This window comes from Rattus norvegicus, chromosome 14 (genome assembly GCF_021556685.1).
Source record: "Rattus norvegicus strain SHRSP/BbbUtx chromosome 14, alternate assembly SHRSP_T2T, whole genome shotgun sequence".
NCBI lineage: Eukaryota > Metazoa > Chordata > Mammalia > Rodentia > Muridae > Rattus > Rattus norvegicus.
This window is the reverse complement of record NC_141547.1, coordinates 71,108,227-71,130,890: the sequence shown is the minus strand read 5'-3', so window position 1 is coordinate 71,130,890 and position 22,664 is coordinate 71,108,227. Positions and strand designations below refer to the sequence as shown.

The window sequence follows — 22,664 nt, the reverse complement described above, 5'->3', positions numbered from 1 at the left end:
TACTTTAACGTTTTTCTTTTGAGGAATAACTATGCTGTTCTGTATCGTGGCAGGACTCCCTTATATTCCCAGCTTCAGTGAATGAGTGTTCCTTTTACTGATTTGCTAATTAAAAAAAAATAGCAGTCATCCAGACGGGGCTGCAGTGACACCTCACTCTGGATTCGAGTTTCATTTCTCTGATGGTTACTGATGTTGAACATTTCATACACTGGGGTGTTTATATTTCTTCTTTTGAAAATCTTTTCAGATTATTTGTCCATTTTTAATTGTACTATTTGGATTTCCATTGAGCCCTTTGAATTCCTCATACATTTTGGATTCATTTAGCAGATGAATAATAATGTAATATTTTTCTTCCATTCAGTTGTTGTCTCTTAACCCTGCTATAAAAACGTCCAAACATTTTCTACTTCTTTGAAGTCTAAACCATTAAGATCCATCTGAACTGAAGGCAGGTTTGTATGTTCCAGAGTGGCCAGAATGTCCTCCTGGCCATGCTGGTTTCTGGGAAAGAGGTTACTGCCACATCACCCACCAGAGCTTCCACCTATACTGTAGGATAGGAACACACAGGAAACGCTGGAATCCCCCTTTGAGACTGTAACTATCTGATGACATCGGTGTAGATGAGCTTGCGTTTGCTTCTGTTTTTGTTTTGTGAAATTATAAAAGCAGACAGAGGTGAGGGCCCTTTAAGTTTTTAAGGTGATGGAAGGGAGCAGCTTTGTCTGGGTTCTGATCTGTGTCTCATTTGAACAGAAAGTCGTAATTACACCAATCAAGGCAGTGTTCCTTCCCAGTAAGCTGTGTATTATATTTTCTTCCAAGACAAAGGCATCCATTTATGCAATTAGAGTAAGTTGAAAAAAATCTATGTCAGACAAAATTTCAGAATTATATTTGGGGACTCAATGATCGTGGGACAATAAAAAATCCTGCAGAACTGGGAAAGCATTTTTCTTTTTCCAGCCTGCATTTTATGCTAGAATGAGGTACTTCCCCCATCCCCACGTGTGGCAGCTAGACTGGGCTCATTAGTTCAGCCCAGAGCTGGGGCTGCCCCCACAGGTCCTCATCAGCTTTCCAAACACACTATAAAATTGATCCAATAGCTCATGGAAGAAAGTATACAGGCAGGAGGGGAGCGCAGAAGAGGTCCAGGCTCACCATAGTACAGAATTCTGAAGTTCAAGGATTTGACATGTTTGCCTAACACCAGGGGTTGTGAAGTCAACAGGGCTTCTGAGTATGAGTGTGTGTGTGTGTGTGTGTGTGTGTGTGTGTGTGTGTGTGTGTGTGTGTGTGTAAGAGAGAAAGGGGGTATGGGAGACAGAGACAGGCAGATAGAATAAAGACAGAGACAGAGACACAGAGAAAGAGAAAGTGGGTGAGGTAGGAGTGTCTTTGAGTCTGAGATTTGCTAACACTTGTTTAAAAAGACTTTGGACTCTCCTTCATGATATAGATCCAAGACAGTATTTTAAAATTATTTATTCAAAGTTAAACATTTTTGTTTTCTTTTGAATCATTACAAGCATAGCTGAGGGGAGCAGTTTTAATCACTGTACAGATTAGAAGGCAGAGCAAGAAAGGTGGTGGAAATATTCAGCATCTAGAAAGCACAGAGAGAGTCTGTTAGAAGCATCTAGGCCGTGGTCCTGGAGTTTCCATGAAATTGTTAGGATGATGGGGCGTTGGGGAGACACTCAAGGAAGCAACAGGCTGGGGCTGTTTATAAACACTTAGTGCTTGAGTTGCTACAAAGTGTGCCAAGGAAGTAGGTTGTGTTTAACAAGGGGGTTGAATTCACTTTATTGCAAAGATAAGACTTGGCAGGTCAGACTCATCCATTCACCACACCCTTCCTGCAAGGGCAGAGCTAGCTGGTGCATCTGGGGGAGAATCCTAACAAGCACTCTCTGTGGATATCAGAGGCTACACCATTGTGAAGGTGATGTGAGTAGTTCACTGGAAGCATGAAATTCATAATTATATCATAAAGGTTAGAGACAGTGTTTGAAAAGGGAAAGGTCACTTAAAACCAAAGATGGATAACTGAAAATAACTTGTAAAAATCTATGTTTTTTCTCATTATAAATTCTCCTTTTATGATTCACAGCTTACAACTTGCATGTTCTCTTGAAGAAGGTGGTTAGTCTACTCAAGAAATTTGAGAAGATGCCCTTTCTAACTCAAATGTTGAAGCTAAAAATGCTTCAACATCTCCCATTAAGCCTTTGTTTCTTACTCCTCAGTTGGATGATGTTAACCCCCAACTCTTGGCATGGCACTAGAGGAGAGTAGAAGGAATACAAGGGGTGCTGTACAGTACAGTCATTGGGGTGTGGCATGGCTATTACACTCACAATTCAAGGCAACAGTGTTTATTTGCATAAGAATAAGCCAGTCAAAATTCCAGCACAGGTCTCATAGATGTTCTCCAAGCGCAGCATCTTATTGAGGGCCTATTGATAGTTGATAGCTGCTGCTGGGTAGGGGAATAATTTTCCTTGAGAGCATAGCCACTTCTGGGTTTCCAATGCTCCAGTGGATGGCCCTGTACTCATGAAGATATGGGCAGCACTAACTGGACTTGGTTAGAGAAGAGTATATTGATGATGAAGAGGAGGAGGAGATGATGATGAAACTGTTGAGAGAGGGACACATTGCTGGGATATGGGCAATTGGAGAGGGAGTGTGGGAATAGATTTGTAAGAAATTTCTCTGGAATCACAAGAAAATGACCACACAACCCAAAGCATTTGGCAAGGCAGAAAGTTTTGTTTTGGCAAAAGGGTGTAGAGTCAAGCTAAGTCAATCAGTTGGACACACCCTTCTGGGTTTCTAGTTTTTAAGTTCCTAACATAAAGGGGTCCTTTATGCCTGATTCTGAGTGGTCAAAGCTCAGGCTCACATTCTTACATGATTGGCTGATTTAAAGTAATAAATCGAGTTAAAGCTCCAAGTTTAACCTTGAACAAATATTTTGATTTCAAGAGTGCTGACCCTGGAGGAATTTGAATTTCTACCAAGTGGTTTCTTTATAATTTTTTTTAGAATAAAGTTCTGTCTTATTTAACTCTTCAATAGAAAAAATAGTACATTTCCTTTATTTCAGTGTGTATTAAATTATAGTCTTGCAAGGCTAGGGCTGTGATTATGTAGGTACTGTGCAGGACAGGACAAGTTTCAAGAGTAAATTTTATTACGAACAATGAAAATACATTGATAAAATAAAGGTATAGATTTGAGTAAGAATATAACACAGAGTGTGACCACTTGGGATACAGGTCAATCTAGGTCTGAGATGGCATATTCTAGCATTACTGTAGCTGAATCTTCAGTGTTCTACAAAGGCCCATGTGGTAAATATTTGCACTCAGCATGGAAATGATGGAACTTTGAAGAAGTGGAGTCTTGAAGGAGACCTCAGGGTATAGGGGAAACATGGCTATCTCTCCAGTTCTGCTAATGATGTCTTCCTTCTGTCATGTCTTCCGTGCCTTGATGTATTGTCTCAATGAAATAGAAACCAGCTGAGCCAGGAGTGAACCAAAAACATTTGAGAATTTTCAAAACCATGAACTGAAGCAACCCTTTTCTCAGCACTAGTTGATCATCACAGATATTCAGTATGGCAAAAGGATGCTAATTAACTTAACCATTTGACCTTATTCTCAATGGGGAGACAGTGAGCATTGGGCTCATGAGAAGAAGAGAACATGGTGGGACTATTTTCTAAGTGAGAAGCTGTTGCATGCCTTTTTCAGGGGAGTCTATTTCTGTACCAGATATAGATGGGGGAAGGTGGACCAGAGAAACAATTCCATCCAAGTCTATCTTGTCAAATAAATGAATTTAATTGAGATTAATTACAACAACATGGATGAGAAGTTTCATGCAGGAGAACTCATGGGCAGCTACACAACTGAACTGGAGTTTCAACCCCACCCCCTAGCAATCGTTAACTGTTTATATATCAGTGGGAAAGGGAGAGGCCTCATGAGCTCTCCCAACTTTCTATGTGGGAGCATAAATGAGATCAGTCTTAAAAGGGTCATACCTAGGTGAGCACAATCACTCTGATGTCAAGACTGGAATACCCATGCAATACTCAGAGGATATAGTTTTCCCAAGAGAAGTGAATACGTCTACAGCATAAGTGGTGGGCTAAACTTTATTATACATCTATAAGTTATCAGTCTAATAAAGTATTCTCAATAAACTCCATCTCTTGTTCCCTCAGAGTGCAAAGCACAAACCTGAACCTAAGTCATTGCTGCTTTAGGAAGAGCCATGTCCATCTTGGAGAAACTGAGAATATGCAAACATATAGAAAAGTTAGTAGGAGCAAGGATTCTTGAGCTTGGCTTTTCTATGCTACATCCTGTTCAGAGGGGTAAGAACCTGAACTCCAGCCAGCAGGTATGAGATATCAGGAAGGTAAAAAACAAAACAAAACAAACACAAACACAAAAAGGATTGAACTAGCCCTAAACCAGATATCTGTTAAGGTATCAGCATCTGTTTATGAGAGTAACATAGATATGCCAAGGCATTCAATGCTCAGTTTATGAGAGGCACTTAGATGTGCCTTCCTCTTACCTTATCTGAGAGGAAAGGGAGAACCCTTTTCCTCAGGGACATAGTTTTCACTGATTGCTTGATCTGCAGACCCACAAAAGCCAGTGATAGCAGTTGAATGTCTGAGAGCTGGAAAGGTAGTGTACAAACTTTGCTTGAATTTGAGGGTCTTAGAATCAGGAACAACTAGGGTGAGAGAGGTTGGACATATTAGGTTAGGTAATTGGAACAGAATGAATTTAATTTTCTTCCACTTTTTTTATTCTATTCAAGACCTTTATAGACATGTGAATGCCAACCACACTGGGGAGAGGTTTTGCTTTACTGAGTCCCCTATCTCCAATGTTTTTCATTTACAGAAGCACCCCAATATAATGTTTAGTAGCTAATTGGGCATCCTGTGATACCATCAAGATGACATGTAAAATCAACCATGACACTTGAAATCTTCAACTTGAGGTCATATACAATTGGCATATTCCGACCTTGGAAAATGTACAGAGGTCCATTGTATTTGTTTTGGGTGGTTTCTAGGGTCTGCCTTTAGTGTAGGATAGATAACAGAATGGAAGAGTGTGTGAGGCATGGGGGCTCTGTGTTCACAAGTAAGCACACCAGAAGAATCAGGCATGTGAAACACATACGGTTGTTCCTTCAAAGGGACTGATACATAACTGTCATCTGCCCAAAAGTCTGGGAGAAGATGCAATTAATAACCTGGTGATCATTGTGCTGTGTAACTTAGGTCACACCAGATCCTTCCACAGACCCCTATTGTGGACCTCTCAATCTATGGAACCTATTTTATGAAAGATGTCACATGTACTTTATAAAAAGCTTCAATGCAGTCACATTTTAAGTTTTATTGTGCACATGGGATTGAGTTATCACAAAGAAAAATTCCATCAAATTGTGCTGTGCTTAAATATGCCTAAAATACTCAGGATCACACTTACAAAGTTTGAATTAATATCAGATAGTGGTCCTTGGATACCGTCCTAGTAAGTGTTAACAGTGCTGTGATGAAGCATCATGACTAAATTTCAGTTAAGAAAAAAGTGTATTTGACTTACACTTCTACATTATAACCCACCATTGAATAAAGTCATGTCAGGAACTCAGACAGGGCAGAAACCTGAGGCAGGACCTGATGCAGTGGCCATGGAGGTGTACTGTTACTGGCTTGATTCCCACCCTCTTATAGAATCCAGGGTTACCAGCCCAAGAGAGGCCCCGCCCACAGTGGGCTGGGCCCTCCAACTTCAGCCACTAATTAAGAAAATGCTTTCTAGGTCTGCCTACAGCCAGGTCTTACGGAGGTATTTTCTCAAGTTGATATAAAACTAGTTGGGACAGATACTCAGAAAAGTAGCAGGTCCTTATAAAGATGCCTCAGCAGCTAAGGAACCTTGCTGTTTTCATGGTGGGTGACTCATAACTACTCTGTAGCTCTTGTTCCAGGGGGTCCTATGTCCCTCTTCTGACCTCCATAGGCACCCATACACATATTGTATAGAACAACCCCACCCACACCCCACCCACAAGAATACATTTATCTTCTACAAAAGAACTAAGATGGAAAAATAGAGAACGATTAGAGATGGAGAGATGAGGAGAGCTGATGTCATGTGGGTGGGGAGGAAAGGGGGACCATGTCCTAATTTAATTTCTGTTGCTTCATTAGCTCATTCCTGCTACTGCGATAAAACACCTCTTCCACAGAAACTTACAAGTACAAGAGTATACTTGGCTTATGGTTTCAGAGGGTTAGAGTTCGTGGAGGCAGCGTAAAGGAGGAGCTGAGAGCACACTCTTTTTTTTTTTTTTGCAGTCTTTTTTTTTATTAACTTGATTAACTTGAGTATTTCTTTCTTTTTTTTTTTAAATATTTGTATATAAACATATTTTTTTCCATCCTCTTTTTTTTTTTTTTTTTTATTAACTTGAGTATTTCTTATATACATTTCAAGTGTTATTCCCTTTCCCGGTTTCCGGACAAACATCACCCTCCCCCCTCCCCTTCCTTATGGGTGTTCCCCTCCCAAAACTCCCCCCATTGCCACCCTCCCCGCATAGTCTAGTTCACTGGGGGTTCAGTCTTAGCAGGACCCAGGGCTTCCCCTTCCACTGGTGCTCTTACTAGGATATTCATTGCTACCTATGGGGACAGAGTCCAGGGTCAGTCCATGTATAGTCTTTAGGTAGTGGCTTAGTCCCTGGAAGCTCTGGTTGCTTGACATTGTTGTACTTTTGGGGTCTCGAGCACCTTCAAGCTCTTCCAGTTCTTTCTCTGATTCCTTCAACGGGGGACCTATTCTCAGTTCAGTGGTTTGCTGCTGGCATTCGCCTCTGTATTTGCTGTATTCTGGCTGTGTCTCTCAGGAGCGATCTACATCCGGCTCCTGTCGGTCTGCACTTCTTTGCTTCATCCATCTTGTCTAATTGGGTGGCTGTATATGTATGGGCCACCTGTGGGGCAGGCTCTGAATGGGTGTTCCTTCAGTCTCTGTTTTAATCTTTGCCTCTCCCTTCCCTGCCAAGGGTATTCTTTTTCCTCATTTAAAGAAGGAGTGAAGCATTCACATTTTGATCATCCGTCTTGAGTTTCCTTTGTTCTAGGGATCTAGGGTAATTCAAGCATTTGGGCTAATAGCCACTTATCAATGAGTGCATACCATGTATGTCTTTCTGTGAGTGGGTTAGCTCACTCAGGATGATATTTTTCCAGTTCCAACCATTTGCCTACGAATTTCATGAACTCGTTGTTTTTGATAGCTGAGTAATATTCCATTGTGTAGATGTACCACATTTTCTGTATCCATTCCTCTGTTGAAGGGCATCTGGGTTCTTTCCAGTTTCTGGCTATTATAAATAAGGCTGCGATGAACATAGTGGAGCACGTGTCTCTTTTATATGTTGAGGCATCTTTTGGGTATATGCCCAAGAGAGGTATGGCTGGATCCTCAGGCAGTTCAATGTCCAATTTTCTGAGGAACCTCCAGACTGATTTCCAGAATGGTTTTACCAGTCTGCAATCCCACCAACAATGGAGGAGTGTTCCTCTTTCTCCACATCCTCGCCAGCATCTGCTGTCACCTGAGTTTTTGATCTTAGCCATTCTCACTGGTGTGAGGTGAAATCTCAGGGTTGTTTTGATTTGCATTTCCCTTATGACTAAAGATGTTGAACATTTCTTTAGGTGTTTCTCAGCCATTCGGCATTCCTCAGCTGTGAATTCTTTGTTTAGCTCTGAACCCCATTTTTTAATAGGGTTATTTGTTTCCCTGCGGTCTAACTTCTTGAGTTCTTTGTATATTTTGGATATAAGGCCTCTATCTGTTGTAGGATTGGTAAAGATCTTTTCCCAATCTGTTGGTTGCCGTTTTGTCCTAACCACAGTGTCCTTTGCCTTACAGAAGCTTTGCAGTTTTATGAGATCCCATTTGTCGATTCTTGATCTTAGAGCATAAGCCATTGGTGTTTTGTTCAGGAAATTTTTTCCAGTGCCCATGTGTTCCAGATGCTTCCCTAGTTTTTCTTCTATTAGTTTGAGTGTGTCTGGTTTGATGTGGAGGTCCTTGATCCACTTGGACTTAAGCTTTGTACAGGGTGATAAGCATGGATCGATCTGCATTCTTCTACATGTTGCCCTCCAGTTGAACAAGCACCATTTGCTGAAAATGCTATCTTTTTTCCATTGGATGGTTTTGGCTCCTTTGTCAAAAATCAAGTGACCATAGGTGTGTGGGTTCATTTCTGGGTCTTCAATTCTATTCCATTGGTCTATCTGTCTGTCTCTGTACCAATACCATGCAGTTTTTATCACTATTGCTCTGTAATACTGCTTGAGTTCAGGGATAGTGATTCCCCCTGATGTCCTCTTATTGTTGAGGATAGCTTTAGCTATCCTGGGTTTTTTGTTATTCCAGATGAATTTGCAAATTGTTCTGTCTAACTCTTTGAAGAATTGGATTGGTATTTTGATGGGGATTGCATTGAATCTGTAGATTGCTTTTGGTAAAATGGCCATTTTTACTATAATAATCCTGCCAATCCATGAGCATGGGAGATCTTTCCATCTTCTGAGGTCTTCTTCAATTTCTTTCCTCAGTGTCTTGAAGTTCTTATTGTACAGATCTTTTACTTGCTTGGTTAAAGTCACACCGAGGTACTTTATATTATTTGGGTCTATTATGAAGGGTGTCGTTTCCCTAATTTCTTTCTCGGCTTGTTTCTCTTTTGTATAGAGGAAGGCAACTGATTTATTTGAGTTAATTTTATACCCAGCCACTTTGCTGAAGTTGTTTATCAGCTTTAGTAGTTCTCTGGTGGAACTTTTGGGATCACTTAAATATACTATCATGTCGTCTGCAAATAGTGATATTTTGACCTCTTCTTTTCCGATCTGTATCCCCTTGATCTCCTTTTGTTGTCTGATTGCTCTGGCTAGAACTTCAAGAACTATATTGAATAAGTAGGGAGAGAGTGGGCAGCCTTGTCTAGTCCCTGATTTTAGTGGGATTGCTTCAAGTTTCTCTCCATTTAGTTTAATGTTAGCAAATGGTTTGCTGTATATGGCTTTTACTATGTTTAGCTATGGGCCTTGAATACCTATTCTTTCCAGGACTTTTATCATGAAGGGGTGTTGAATTTTGTCAAATGCTTTCTCAGGGTCTAATGAAATGATCATGTGGTTCTGTTCTTTCAGTTTGTTTATATGATGGATCATGTTGATGGTTTTCCTTATATTAAACCATCCCTGCATGCCTGGGATGAAGCCTACTTGATCATGGTGGATGATTGTTTTGATGTGCTCTTGAATTCGGTTTGCCAGAATTTTATTGAGTATTTTTGCGTCGATATTCATAAGGGAAATTGGTCTGAAGTTCTCTTTCTTTGTTGGGTCTTTGTGTGGTTTAGGTATAAGAGTAATTGTGGCTTCATAGAAGGAATTCGGTAGGGCTCCATCTGTTTCAATTTTGTGGAATAGTTTGGATAATATTGGTATAAGGTCTTCTATGAAGGTTTGATAGAATTCTGCACTAAACCCGTCTGGACCTGGGCTCTTTTTGGTTGGGAGACCTTTAATGACTGCTTCTATTTCCTTAGGAGTTATGGGGTTGTTTAACTGGTTTATCTGTTCCTGATTTAACTTCGGTACCTGGTATCTGTCTAGGAAATTGTCCATTTCCTGAAGATTTTCAAGTTTTGTTGAATATAGGTTTTTATAGTAAGATCTGATGATTTTTTGAATTTCCTCTGAATCTGTAGTTATGTCTCCCTTTTCATTTCTGATTTTGTTAATTTGGATGCACTCTCTGTGTCCTCTCGTTAGTCTGGCTAAGGGTTTATCTATCTTGTTGATTTTCTCAAAGAACCAACTTTTGGTTCTGTTGATTCTTTCTATGGTCCTTTTTGTTTCTACTTGGTTGATTTCAGCTCTGAGTTTGATTATTTCCTGCCTTCTACTCCTCCTGGGTGTATTTGCTTCTTTTTGTTCTAGAGCTTTTAGGTGTGCTGTCAAGCTGCTGACATATGCTCTTTCCTGTTTCTTTCTGCAGGCACTCAGCGCTATGAGTTTTCCTCTTAGCACAGCTTTCATTGTGTCCCATAAGTTTGGGTATGTTGTACCTTCATTTTCATTAAATTCTAAAAAGTTTTTAATTTCTTTCTTTATTTCTTCCTTGACCAGGTTATCATTGAGTAGAGCATTGTTCAATTTCCACGTATATGTGGGCATTCTTCCCTTATTGTTATTGAAGACCAGTTTTAGGCCCTGGTGGTCCGATAGCACGCATGGGATTATTTCTATCTTTCTGTACCTGTTGAGGCCCGTTTTTTGACCAATTATATGGTCAATTTTGGAGAAAGTACCATGAGGAGCTGAGAAGAAGGTATATCCTTTTGCTTTAGGATAGAATGTTCTATAAATATCCGTTAAGTCCATTTGGCTCATGACTTCTCTTAGTCTGTCTACATCTCTGTTTAATTTCTGTTTCCATGATCTGTCCATTGATGAGAGTGGGGTGTTGAAATCTCCCACTATTATTGTGTGAGGTGCAATGTGTGTTTTGAGCTTTAGTAAGGTTTCTTTTACATATGTAGGTGCCCTTGTATTTGGGGCATAGATATTTAGGATTGAGAGTTCATCTTGGTGGATTTTTCCTTTGATGAATATGAAGTGTCCTTCCTTATCTTTTTTGATGACTTTTAGTTGAAAATTGATTTTATTTGATATTAGAATGGCTACTCCAGCTTTCTTCTTCTGACCATTTGCTTGGAAAATTGTTTTCCAGCCTTTCACTCTGAGGTAATGTCTGTCTTTGTCTCTGAGGTGTGTTTCCTGTAGGCAGCAGAATGCAGGGTCCTCGTTGCGTATCCAGTTTGTTAATCTATGTCTTTTTATTGGGGAGTTGAGGCCATTGATATTGAGAGACATTAAGGAATAGTGATTATTGCTTCCCGTTATATTCATATTTGGAAGTGAGGTTATGATTGTGTGCTTTCATTCTCTTTGTTTTGTTGCCAAGATGATTAGTTTCTTGCTTCTAGGGTATAGCTTGCCTCCTTATGTTGGGCTTTACCCTTTATTATCCTTTGTAGTGCTGGATTTGTAGAAAGATATTGTGTAAATTTGGTTTTGTCATGGAATATCTTGGTTTCTCCATCTATGTTAATTGAGAGTTTTGCAGGATACAGCAACCTGGGCTGGCATTTGTGTTCTCTTAGGGTCTGTATGACATCTGTCCAGGATCTTCTGGCCTTCATAGTTTCTGGCGAAAAGTCTGGTGTGATTCTGATAGGTCTCCCTTTATATGTTATTTGACCTTTTTCCCTTACTGCTTTTAATATTCTTTCTTTATTTTGTGCGTTTGGTGTTTTGACAATTATGTGACGGGAGGTGTTTCTTTTCTGGTCCAATCTATTTGGAGTTCTGTAGGCTTCTTGTATGCCTATGGGTATCTCTTTTTTTAGGTTAGGGAAGTTTTCTTCTATGATTTTGTTGAAGATATTTACTGGTCCTTTGAGCTGGGAGTCTTCACTCTCTTCTATACCTATTATCCTTAGGTTTGATCTTCTCATTGAGTCCTGGATTTCCTGTATGTTTTGGACCAGTAGCTTTTTCCGCTTTACATTATCTTTGACAGTTGAGTCAATGATTTCTATGGAATCTTCTGCTCCCGAGATTCTCTCTTCCATCTCTTGAATTCTGTTGGTGAAGCTTGTATCTACAGCTCCTTGTCTTTTCTTTTGATTTTCTATGTCCAGGGTTGTTTCCATGTGTTCTTTCTTGATTGCTTCTATTTCCATTTTTAATTCCTTCAACTGTTTGATTGTGTTTTCCTGGAATTCTTTCAGGGATTTTTGCGATTCCTCTCTGTAGGCTTCTACTTGTTCTCTAAGGGAGTTCTTTATGTCTTTCTTGAAGTCCTCCAGCATCATGATCAAATATGATTTTGAAACTAGGTCTTGCTTTTCTGGTGTGTTTGGATATTCCGTGTTTGCTTTGGTGGGAGAATTGGGCTCCGATGATGCCATGTAGTCTTGGTTTCTGTTGCTTGGGTTCCTGTGCTTGCCTCTCGCCATCAGATTATCTCTAGTGTTACTTTGTTCTGCTATTTCTGACTGTGGCTAGACTGTCCTATAACCTGTGTGTCAGGAGTGCTGTAGACCTGTTTTCCTGTTTTCTTTCAGCCAGTTATGGGGACAGAGTGTTCTGCTTTCGGGCGTGTAGTTTTTCCTCTCTACAGGTCTTCAGCTGTTCCTGTGGGCCTGTGTCTTGAGTTCACCAGGCAGGTTTCTTGCAGGGGAAAAATTGGTCCTACCTGTGGTTCCAAGGCTCAAGTTTGCTCGTGGGGTACTGCCTAAGTCCTCTCTGCTGTGGCAGCAACCGGGAAAATCTGTGCCGCTCCTTCCGGGAGCCTCCGTGCACCAGGGTTTCAGATGACGTTTGGTGTTTTCCTCTGGCGCCTGGATGTGCACAGAGTGCAGTCTCTTCTGGTTTCCCAGGCGTGTCCGCCTCTCTGAAGGTTCAGCTCTCCCTCCCACGGGATTTGGGTGCAGAGAACTGTTTATCCGGTCTGTTTCCTTCAGGTTCTGGCAGTGTCTCAGGCGCAGGGGTCCTGCCGCTCCCGGGCCCTCCCCTACGGGAACCCAGAGGCCTTATACAGTTGCCTCTTGGGCCAGGGATGTGGGCAGGGGTGGGCAGTGTTGGTGGTCTCCTCCGCTCTGCAGCCTCAGGAGTGCCCACCTGATCAGGCGGTGGGGTCTCTCTCCCACGGGGTTTGGGAGCAGAGAGCTGCTGCGGTCCGGGATCTGCCGGTGTGGGACTTCCGATAAACACAGGAAGTGCCCAGCCTTAGAGGAATTTTGCCTCTGTGTGTCCTGAGTTCACCAGGCAGGTTTCTTGCAAGGGAAAAGTTGGTCCTACCTGCAGATCCAAGGCTCAAGTTTGCTCGTGGGGTACTGCCTAAGTCCTCTCCGCTGTGGCAGCAACCGGGAAGATCTGCGCCGCTCTTTCCGGGAGCCTCCGTGCACCAGGGTTCCAGATGGCGTTTGGTGTTTTCCTCTGGCGCCTGGATGTGCACAGAGTGCAGTCTCTTCTGGTTTCCCAGGCGTGTCCGCCTCTCTGAAGGTTCAGCTCCGAGAGCACACTCTTGATCTATGGTGAGGCAGAGAGAGAGGTGGGGGGAGGGAGGGGGAGAGCGGAAAGGGTAGAGGGGAGAAAGAGAGAGGAAGAAGGAAGAAGGTAGAAGAAAGAAGGAAGAAGAGGAGAGGGAGAGAGGGAGGGGGAGAGAGAGAGAGAGAGAGAGAGAGAGAGAGAGAGAGAGAGAGAGAGATCATTGGAAATCCAAAATCTTTTTTGAAGTTTCTGAGCTGGCCCTCCAAGTGACACACTTGGATCAGCAGGTCATACCTCTTAATTTTGAAAGAGTTTACCCACTGGGAGCCAAGTGTTAAAACACTTGAGCTTATGGGAGCCATTCTCATTCATACCCCCATTGTTGCCATGATAAAATACCATGATGAAAAAAAAATAACTGAGGCTAGAAAGGGTTTATTTTATCTCAGTGTTTCAGGTTCTAGTCTGTTTGTGCAGGGAAGTCATCTGCGGGAGCCTGAGACTGCTGGTCTGTTGGCTTAGATTTTTCAAAACCTACTTCAGTAAAGGTTCTTCAATGCTTGAACCTCCTGTATAGCCCACTACCCACCAGAGGTAGCAGAAAAGGAAGGTTAATAGGAAAGGGAGGATGTGGATATGTTACGGATAGTTCCTTGGAGTGATTCCAGTCCTCATTGTCCGAAGTCCAGTCCTCCAGCAAAACAACAACACAATTCTGCAGCTGCAGTCCAGCCCACTTGGCAATCACCACTCATAATGCAGAGACAGCAGCGTGATCTAGTCCCCACACTCACTAAAAGGCAACAAACCATGCCTGGATGCGTATCCTATCTAATAAGGAAATGAACACACACACGTTTGGTGATGATGCTTTCCACAATGTTTAATATATATTCTCAAATGGGTAGAAAGGTTTGGCTGTACCACATCATGCTTGCTCTGCTTCTTTGTCTCTTTCTAAGCTTACTGCTTCCCACACCGTACACATGAGCTCAGGATTCCCACTCCCAGCCTGACATCTCACTCTAGAGTTGTCCTTTAAGTGACTTCCTAGTCCAAGTGGTGGTAAATAAGCCTCCAGGGCTTCAGAGAGACACTTTTATTCCGTTTAAATGTTCTCAGTCTAGTCTCTTAGACTTTGTAGATTGAAGGGGTACTGAGGCATGAGGAAGATGAAACCTGTTTGCCATTTTACAGAAGACAGAGAACCCCAGAGTTCCCACAACCTCTTGGTGGGAGCAAAAGAGGTGTGTTCTTTGTGAACTATCCAAACACATTTCTGTAAATGTGGAGCATTTGGGCTAAAATAGAATCTTGGCTCCATTTTCTCTGTCAATGGCCTGGGAGAAGGGAACACTCTCTCATCAGTCCTAGGGATAGAAAATCTGGCCCCCAGCCTAGAATGGAGGCTTTTGCACTTCAGAGAAACAATGCAGGGAGGACATCCCATGAGAAGCTGCTGATCAGTGCAATGTGTGTTTGCTCAAAACACACTTTCCCAGCTGAGTCCCACTCTTCCAGTTCAACCTTCCTTGCCTGTTTTCTGCTCTGCTGGCTCCTCTGTGGCCTTGTTTTGGTCCAGCTCTGCTTGGGGATCTTATTGTGCAGAGTTTCAAAGTGATTCGGCAAATGTGCACATGTGTCCTGTTTTATAGATCAGAAGGCATGGGAAATCTGTTCAGTCTTAAGAGCATCCATGAGTAAACATTTTTTAACAGCTGATTTACTACTATGTGTCAGGCCCAATACAAGTACTCTGCAGACATGAACGTACCTCAACCTCATTAAAAAATAAAAGTGATGGGTTTATTAGCACCATTTTACAGACAATACAAAGCCCAAAACAACAATAACAACAACAAAAACAACTTCAGCATGAGATATTACATGACTTGCTTGGAGTCATTATCACATGTCTACTCTGTAGTCCCAAAGCTCATTGTTAAGCACAGTAGGACAACGCATACATTGCCTACTCCCTAGTGTCCATTGGAAGATTGAATGGGATACTGATAAGGGCAGTCTTTGATAACCGAGTACCCTAGAACTAGGAATATTTGAGGGTGTTTCTGACCCCTAAATTACAATGGGTGGATCTTGTATTCTTCCTTCTTTTGCTCCCTGTTCCTGACCTTTCTTCTCTCCCCCAAAGTCTCTTCCTCCATAGTTCCTTCCCTCATTCTTATTATTTCACACAGTGATACTGATTTTCTCTCTTGGATACAGAAACGTTGCAATCTTATTGGAGTCACCAGACTGGAAGACCCAGCTGGAATGATTGTAGCAACAATGGAGCATCCTTGTGCATCGCTTCCCACACATTTCAGGGTCAGCCCAGCCTGGCACATGACCATTGTCATGCATATTTAAGGTAGTTGAAGAGGCTGGGATGATAGGTAAGTGGGTAAAGTACTTGCTGTACATGAAGCAAGAAGTTCAGACTCCCAGAACCTCCACAAAAGCCAGTCAGGTGCAGTGATGGGCTGTGACCCCAACACTTGGGATGCAGAGAAAGGTGATCCCAGGGCAACATGGCTAGCTAGATTAGAAGGGATTGGCCGAGCTCTCAATTAACAAGAGACCCTGCCTCAACAAATATGAGAACAATTGAGGGAGACACAGCATTAATGTTGCGCCTCTACACACACACACACACACACACACACACACACACACACACACACGTCCCCCACTCACATGTATTCACACATGTTAATATATACACATATACACACATATATAACCCATGTGTACACACAAGTAAAGTAACAAATACATAGAAAATCAGTGTGAGCTCATTCACATGACCCAATAGACCAAAAACATTAAGTGAAAAGTTAATCATTAGTCAACTCAGAAAGCTGCTTTCTTCCTTCCTTTCATAGCAAAATCATGAATATGTGTTTGATGTGCTCTGAACCTTGTTTCATCTTTTTAAGGGAATATGAATGGATCAGAAACTTCAGTATGCCAATTTTGGCATGTTAGAGACTTTTCCTTATCACACACACACACACACACACACACACACACACACACACACACACGTCTTCCCGTGACACTTTTAAAGATCACTGCTTTACTGATGTATCTGCCCCTTTAAGATCTTGACCCAGACCAGCTTCCTCAAGTGAATCCTTTTATCCAGTTGACCAAGAGGTGGAGGTGGGAGTAGGTGCAGCTGGCAGAGCTCTGGAAAATGAACATTGCAAATGAAACCATAGCCCTGGAAGAGAGATCTGACCAAGAGACAGAGACATGAGCAAATGATCAGTCTAAAAGTCCAGACTAGAAGTGGGCTTCATTGTATAGTGACTGCTTTTTGTTTTTAGTTGATCATACTGTTGACTTGCACATTATCTCACTTAACTGGAATTAAGAGCTGGAGCCAGCAATGCCATAAGTATTAAGCCTATTGTTTAAATTTTGTTTTCATTTCCAGTAAAACCAAGAAGAAATTGTAAGGCTCTGTGTCAGCCTCTTTGCTGCCGCTGTATATCAGAGGACCTCCTCTGGATCACATGTAGTTCTGGGAAACTTCAAGTCAGGAGCTAAATCAACAAAGAGGCCAGAGCTGGGCAGATATCAGCAACAGACGCCTCAGTAGAGTGGCAGGCACATTCATGGTTCCTTCACCCATCAGAAGCATGGCCCTGGCATCTGTGTCAAAAAGTGGCAGAAATGCTGTCACCCAGAGCAGTCCTTCATTATAACTTGAGGATTATTCCTGATTTGTAGCTGTCAAGTGCTATTCTTGGCTTGCCAAAAAATTTCTAGAGCTCTTCTAATTAAACCACTTAAAATAAAGGCTACAACTGCTTCAGCATTGCACTCGTCCTTCTGATTTCAAGATGGTAGCTGGAAAACCCTTGAAATAAATGTATTCCTTACTATCAAAACGATGAATGAAAGAAAAGTTAAAATAAAAATACAATAGCACTTGGAAATGAGACCAAACACTTCCTGGACTGGAGTTTGCGACCCATTCTTAGAAGAAAGTCGAGTAGTAGAAGTGCGTTCCTGTTTTCAGGTTACTTTGCTCAAAGCTAATTAGAGCTTCCCTTCGTTTTCTAGTGACTAGGTGTAGAAATCGTGTGCTGCGGCTTTCCAGTACCAACACTGTCATGTGACTAATGCCGCCCCTCTAGATCTCACCCACGTGGACATACGCTTCCTGTCGTGGCTCTGCCTAGGCATGTTCCTTTGGGTCTGTGAGGTTCTGTCAACTGCTAGTGCTAACGCCATTCTGTGTAACCAAACTCACTGGCAAGAATATAGTGTTGGGCCTTTCAACCACTAGAACAAACTTTTTTTCTTTTTTTCCTTTTCCATCTTTATTAAATTGGGTATTTCTTATTTACATTTCAAATATTATTCCCTTTCCTGGTTTCCAGGACAACATCCCCTAAACCCTCCCCCTCCTCTTCTATATGGGTGTTCCCCTCCCCATCAAACAAACTTTTTTTCAATTGACAGTTGCAGAATTGTGGAGTGTTTTTACATTGATCTTTGGCTAATGCAGTTAGCAGTTTGTTTTGCATGTATGACTTAATAAATTCTTGAATCATAAAAAAAAGAAAAAAAAGTCTAGACTGCATGACAACCATTATAGCCATGTAACAGCACGCCACAAGTCTCCATGTCATTCTGTAACCAACATTCACTGGCCATGCCCCAGTCTGAAGGTTGGCTGGGTGACGTGGCCTGCAGTAACTGGAAAGCAGTTGTCTAGGACATGGCTCATCTAAATGGGACCTGGTTTTTCTTGGCTCCAAGATGCAGCTTTGGTTTAGATCTTTCTCACGGGCTTCTCCAGTGAGCAGCCATTGTTTATCCTACTGCACACGTTTAAGAAGACACAGTGAACTGGGCCACCCAGCCACTATCCCAGATTAGGTTTGTAACACCTCATTGGTTGATGCACGTCACATGACCAAGCCCATCAAAAGCCCCGTGTTCCTATTCTTCCCCTGGGGGTTATGAGAGGGACGGAATTATATAGCGACTCCTAACCTCCATGGTGAACAATATGTAATGCCACGGAGCATGGCAGCTATAAATGATGCTTTACACCCACAGAAGAGAAATGAAGGCTCATTAAACAGCTGGTGGAAGATGGTGAAAGGGAGCACACACTTAGAAACTGCAAGAGTGTGTGTGAGAGGAGACAGAGTGGATGGAAAAGAATAAATTAAAATTTAAAATGGTTTAATATTGAGAAACAAGGGAATGAAATTATTTTTTAAAATGGACTAAGGCACAGAAAGATGAGGCAAACACAATTGGAGACTTGAAAGATGAGAATAGCAATTGTAGAAAGGGAAACTTCAGTAAAATCCCCTCTGAAGTTAGTGCAGCTAACAAGGGCGTGGTGAGCTGGACCATCCAATTGGCACATCGTAAGTGAATATTGTATAGCAGCCTAAGGGAACAAATCAAAACGGAACCGACAAGATCGTGCATCCCAGCATCCCCAATTCTTCAGCCTGCACAGTGCTTCAGCGTGATGGGATTTGCTAAATTCTATCTGAATGTCAGGTCAAATATTTATGCCTTCCGTTCTCTGTCGCTTGCAAGGCTCCCACCACTGGCTGACCTTCACCCCCTTCTGCCCCTCCACAGTCCTTTAGGCATTAGAATCGGGGAGCTAGTTACAGCAAGAATCACTTGTTTCTTTTTGAAGTGCTTGAATAGCTTCCTGTTGCACTGACTCAAGGGCTGAGCCCTAAGTCTGTGCCACTGTGCAAAAGCTCCTGTGGGTTGAGAAAGTGGAGCCTCATTTCACCACTTTCCACATTGCACGTTACTTTCAGTTGGTCTCCTGAACCAAGCAGGAGGTCTCCAGACTTAAAACCACGGCAAGAGTGACTTCCTCCCTTCAAAGCACTCACAGCTCTTTCCTGTCTTCTATTTGCTTGGCAAATTCCTTTCTCTTGGGCAATTAACCTCATCTCAAATATATCTCAGTTGTCACTTTTCCATCTTCCAAGGTTGGAATAAGCCTTCTTCCCCTCTCTCCTGCCATGTTACTTTCTTTTTCTTCATTTAACCATAATTAAAGTTGAAGTGTGTGTGTGTGTGTGTGTGTGTGTGTGTGTGTGTGTGTGTGTGTTGCTTAATGCCTCTTTCTCCAGTGCCTAACAATTCTTCACTTCATATAGGGCATATAATTGCTTTTCAAGAAATATGGATGAGTTCCTATTTAAGTACAAGGCTAACACAGTTGTATTGTGAATAGATTCCACCTAGCTATAGAAAGAAGAGTTGTACAAGATTTTCTAGGGTTTGGTTTCCTAAGCATCATGAAAGCTAGTTTGTCCATTAACCTGCAATTGGCTTTACCCATGAGTCAACGCTCATCTCAGTAGATACATGTTTGAGAAAATGCTCCTCCTTCTCCCCATTAATGGCCACATCTCCATTGTCTTCCTGTTCACACTGTCTATTAAAACTTAAGTGTGCTGAAGCCAGGGCACTCCAAGGATCAAAAGATTGTGTGTCATTTGTTAATTCTAAATTCCAATATGGTGATATGAAGAACAGTTGCTTTTGGAAGGTAATTAGGATCTATCCTCATGAATGCAATAAGTGCCTTAGTAGAAAAGAGATAGCTTTCACCATGTGAGAAGGTACTGGAAAGATCCATGAAGAAGCATACCCTTACCAGATACCAAATCTGGAGTCTTTTCTGGTCCAGTCTAATTGTGTTCTATACATGGTTTATAGGCATCTCTTCCTTTAGTTTGGGAAAGTTTTCTTCCATGATTTTGTTGAGAATATTTTCTAGGCCTTAGGGCTGGGACTCTTCATCTTCTTCTATTTCTATTCTTAGATTAGGTCTTTTTATGGTATCCCAGATTTCCTGGATGTATTGTCAGAAAGTTTTAAGATTTAACATTTTCTTTGATCAATGTATCAGTTTCTTCTATTGTATCTACTCTACTTGAGGTTCTCTCTGCCATTTCCTGTATTCAGTTGGTGATGCTTGCATCCTAGGTTTCCCATCTCCAGAATTCCCTGTTTGTGTTTTCTTTATTACATCTATTTCTACTTTCCTGTCTTGCAGTTTTTTTCCCTTCATCTGTTTGATTGTATTTTCCTATGTTTCTTTAAGGGGTTTATTCATTCCCTCCTTAAAGACCTCTATAATTTTCATAAGATTGCATTTAAGGTCATTTTCTTGTGTTTTGGTTTTGTCAGGATATCCAGGGCTTGTGGTAATAAGGTAGCTGTGCTTTAACGATATCATGTTGCCCTGGCTTTTGTTGATTGTGCTCTTTTTAGGGCCTTTAGCCATCTGGATGACTTTGGTCCCTGGATGTTCCTTTTGTAGTTGGTATTTTGTGTGTGTGTGTGTGGGTAACCTTGATGGTCCTGGTGTGGCAGACCTCTGTTGGGCATCCTTGGGCTGTATGGTTCCTGATCCACAGGTCTGTATGATTCAGGAGCCACAGGTTGGATGAAGGTGGGCAGAGAGGTGGCAGGAATATGAAGGTCTGCCAGGGATAGTTGACTGCTCAGGGCAGTTGGGAGTGCCCCAGAAGACTCAGAGAGCAAGGGGTGATGGGTGGGAGAAGGGAAGTTAACCTGTATAGTCCAGGTACCACAGGTCTGGTGAAGATGAGCAGAGAGGAGGGGTGGGAGTATGGGAGAATGGAGGTCTCCCTGGGATAGCAGGCTGCTCAGGCCAGCTTGGTGTGTACCAGAAGACACAGAGAACAAGCTTGATAATATTCTGTAAGATTAAAAACAACCTATTAGAAGAACATAGGGCCCTGTAATCCACATTGAACAATTTCTCTTATTTTAATTAATATGCATTTAATTTTTTGGCAGGCTCTCTGTTTTTTTTCTTTGTTGACTGACTTATAGAAGTCTTCATGGTTCTCTTGTCAGTCCTTTTCGTTCCTCAGGTATTCGCTCTAGTCTGCTGGTTATCATTATTGTTATTTTCCTTTTATTCTGCAAACATTCTAATTGGTATGTGACGTTTGGAAGGAAGGGTGTTTTTCAAAATGCAAACCCAAGTTTGAAAGAGCACGAATCCATCAGAACGGCTGTGCTTTGTGCCCGAGGTCTGCTTGCTTATGCTTCCCTGGTCTGCCTGCCTGCACTTCCCTGGTCTGCCTGCCGATGATTTCCACTGTGAACTTCCATCATTTCTGAAAGAGAAAGTCTCTTTCTCTCCGAAAGAAGGGAATTGAACTGAACCTCCTTTCAATTTTTATTTATATATGTTCTTTATTAGAAATTCCTCTTGGTGCGTGGAATGATGTAATTATTTAAATATATCATGCTCTTCATTGTTAGCTGATTGCCCCAAGCTCACTTCGGTTTGTCTAGGCTTTGGTTTGTGATAAAGTCTTTATCATAAATTATGAGACGATGCATAATAAAACTATTTTTTCTGGGTTATTTCCTTGATCTTTTTTTTTTAGAAATGTCACATTATTTAAATGTTATGGTGTTATAAAATACATTGTACTTCCTCATTTAAAATTCATAAATATCCTCTTTTTTTTAGGTAAATTGGAAATTCATTTTGTTAAAGCCAGGTTGGGATTCTTAAAAACAGTTTAATTGCAAGTCACACATTAATTTCAGCTTTAGCAGTACTCAGCTCTGTCATGTGGCTCCTCTCTTGTCATACATGGCTTCTTATGTCCCTTTCCCTGAGTCTTGCAGCTTTATGTAGGTCACAGTTTGTGCTAGAATCAGTTTGTGATGTTTTTGTTGCTGCTGGAAAGAATAATTTAAAAAACCCTTTTGTAGGCCTGGAAAGATGTCTCAGATGACTTGCTGCTTTTGCAGGTGACCCCAGTTTGGATCTCAGTACTATGTCAGGCTGTTCACCCATGTCTAGACCCACTGTCAGGGGATCTGACACTCTCTTCTGGCCTCCTCGGGCACTTAATGCTCATAAATGTCCATATGATGCAATATATTTCAACACACCGCCACCCGCAAACACATATAAAGTTAAATAATAAAAACCCTGGTATATATTGTTTTGATAATCTTACTTATCTTACACCTAAACTCCTGAACGTTAAGAGACTTCAATCATTTATGCATGTGGGTTTGTGCTGCTGTGTGGAATGGAAGTGTGTGACAGTAAGAATAATTTTCTTTTCAACGTTTATCTTTTCACTTTATATCATTTTCCTTTGCGTAGGATTTCTCAAACACTGTAAAATTTATTAATGAAAAGCTTGCTTATTTCTTTCTTTTAATTTGTAGCGGGCAGACCCTGAGGTGACCTCCCAGTGAGTCTCATCCTTGCATAATCAATCTCTTTGACAGTTCATTCTGCCTCCTTGAAGGGGCACCTGTAGCCTACATCTAAGCAATATATACAGTAAAGGTCATGGAAGCTACCTGTCTTTTCTAGGATGTGTCATATGACAAAAGTAGCAAAATGTCTCTTCCATGGTTGTATTTATTAAAAAAAGAC

The 22,664-nt window shown here is 41.6% G+C and overlaps 1 protein-coding gene across 10 annotated transcripts in view; it reads left to right on the top strand.

Moving 5' to 3' along the window:
* Rac1l (Rac family small GTPase 1 like) overlaps positions 1-16,867 on the top strand; it is a 91,138-nt gene extending 74,271 nt beyond the window's left edge. For 4 of the 10 annotated variants that reach the window (XR_015637463.1, XR_015637467.1, XR_015637469.1 and 1 more), the window contains 2 exons: positions 15,437-15,606; positions 16,653-16,867. Coding sequence is in view for 1 of the 10 variants with exons in the window: in XM_087584683.1 (XP_087440809.1) it covers positions 15,437-15,580 (144 nt within the window). In the remaining 9 variants the exon portion in view is untranslated. Of the gene's footprint in view, positions 1-4,249; positions 4,429-15,436; positions 15,607-16,652 lie in introns of all 10 variants that reach the window. The other 6 variants (XR_015637460.1, XR_015637464.1, XR_015637461.1 and 3 more) reach the window with 2 other exon arrangements.
* The last annotated feature ends 5,797 nt before the right edge of the window (positions 16,868-22,664 follow it).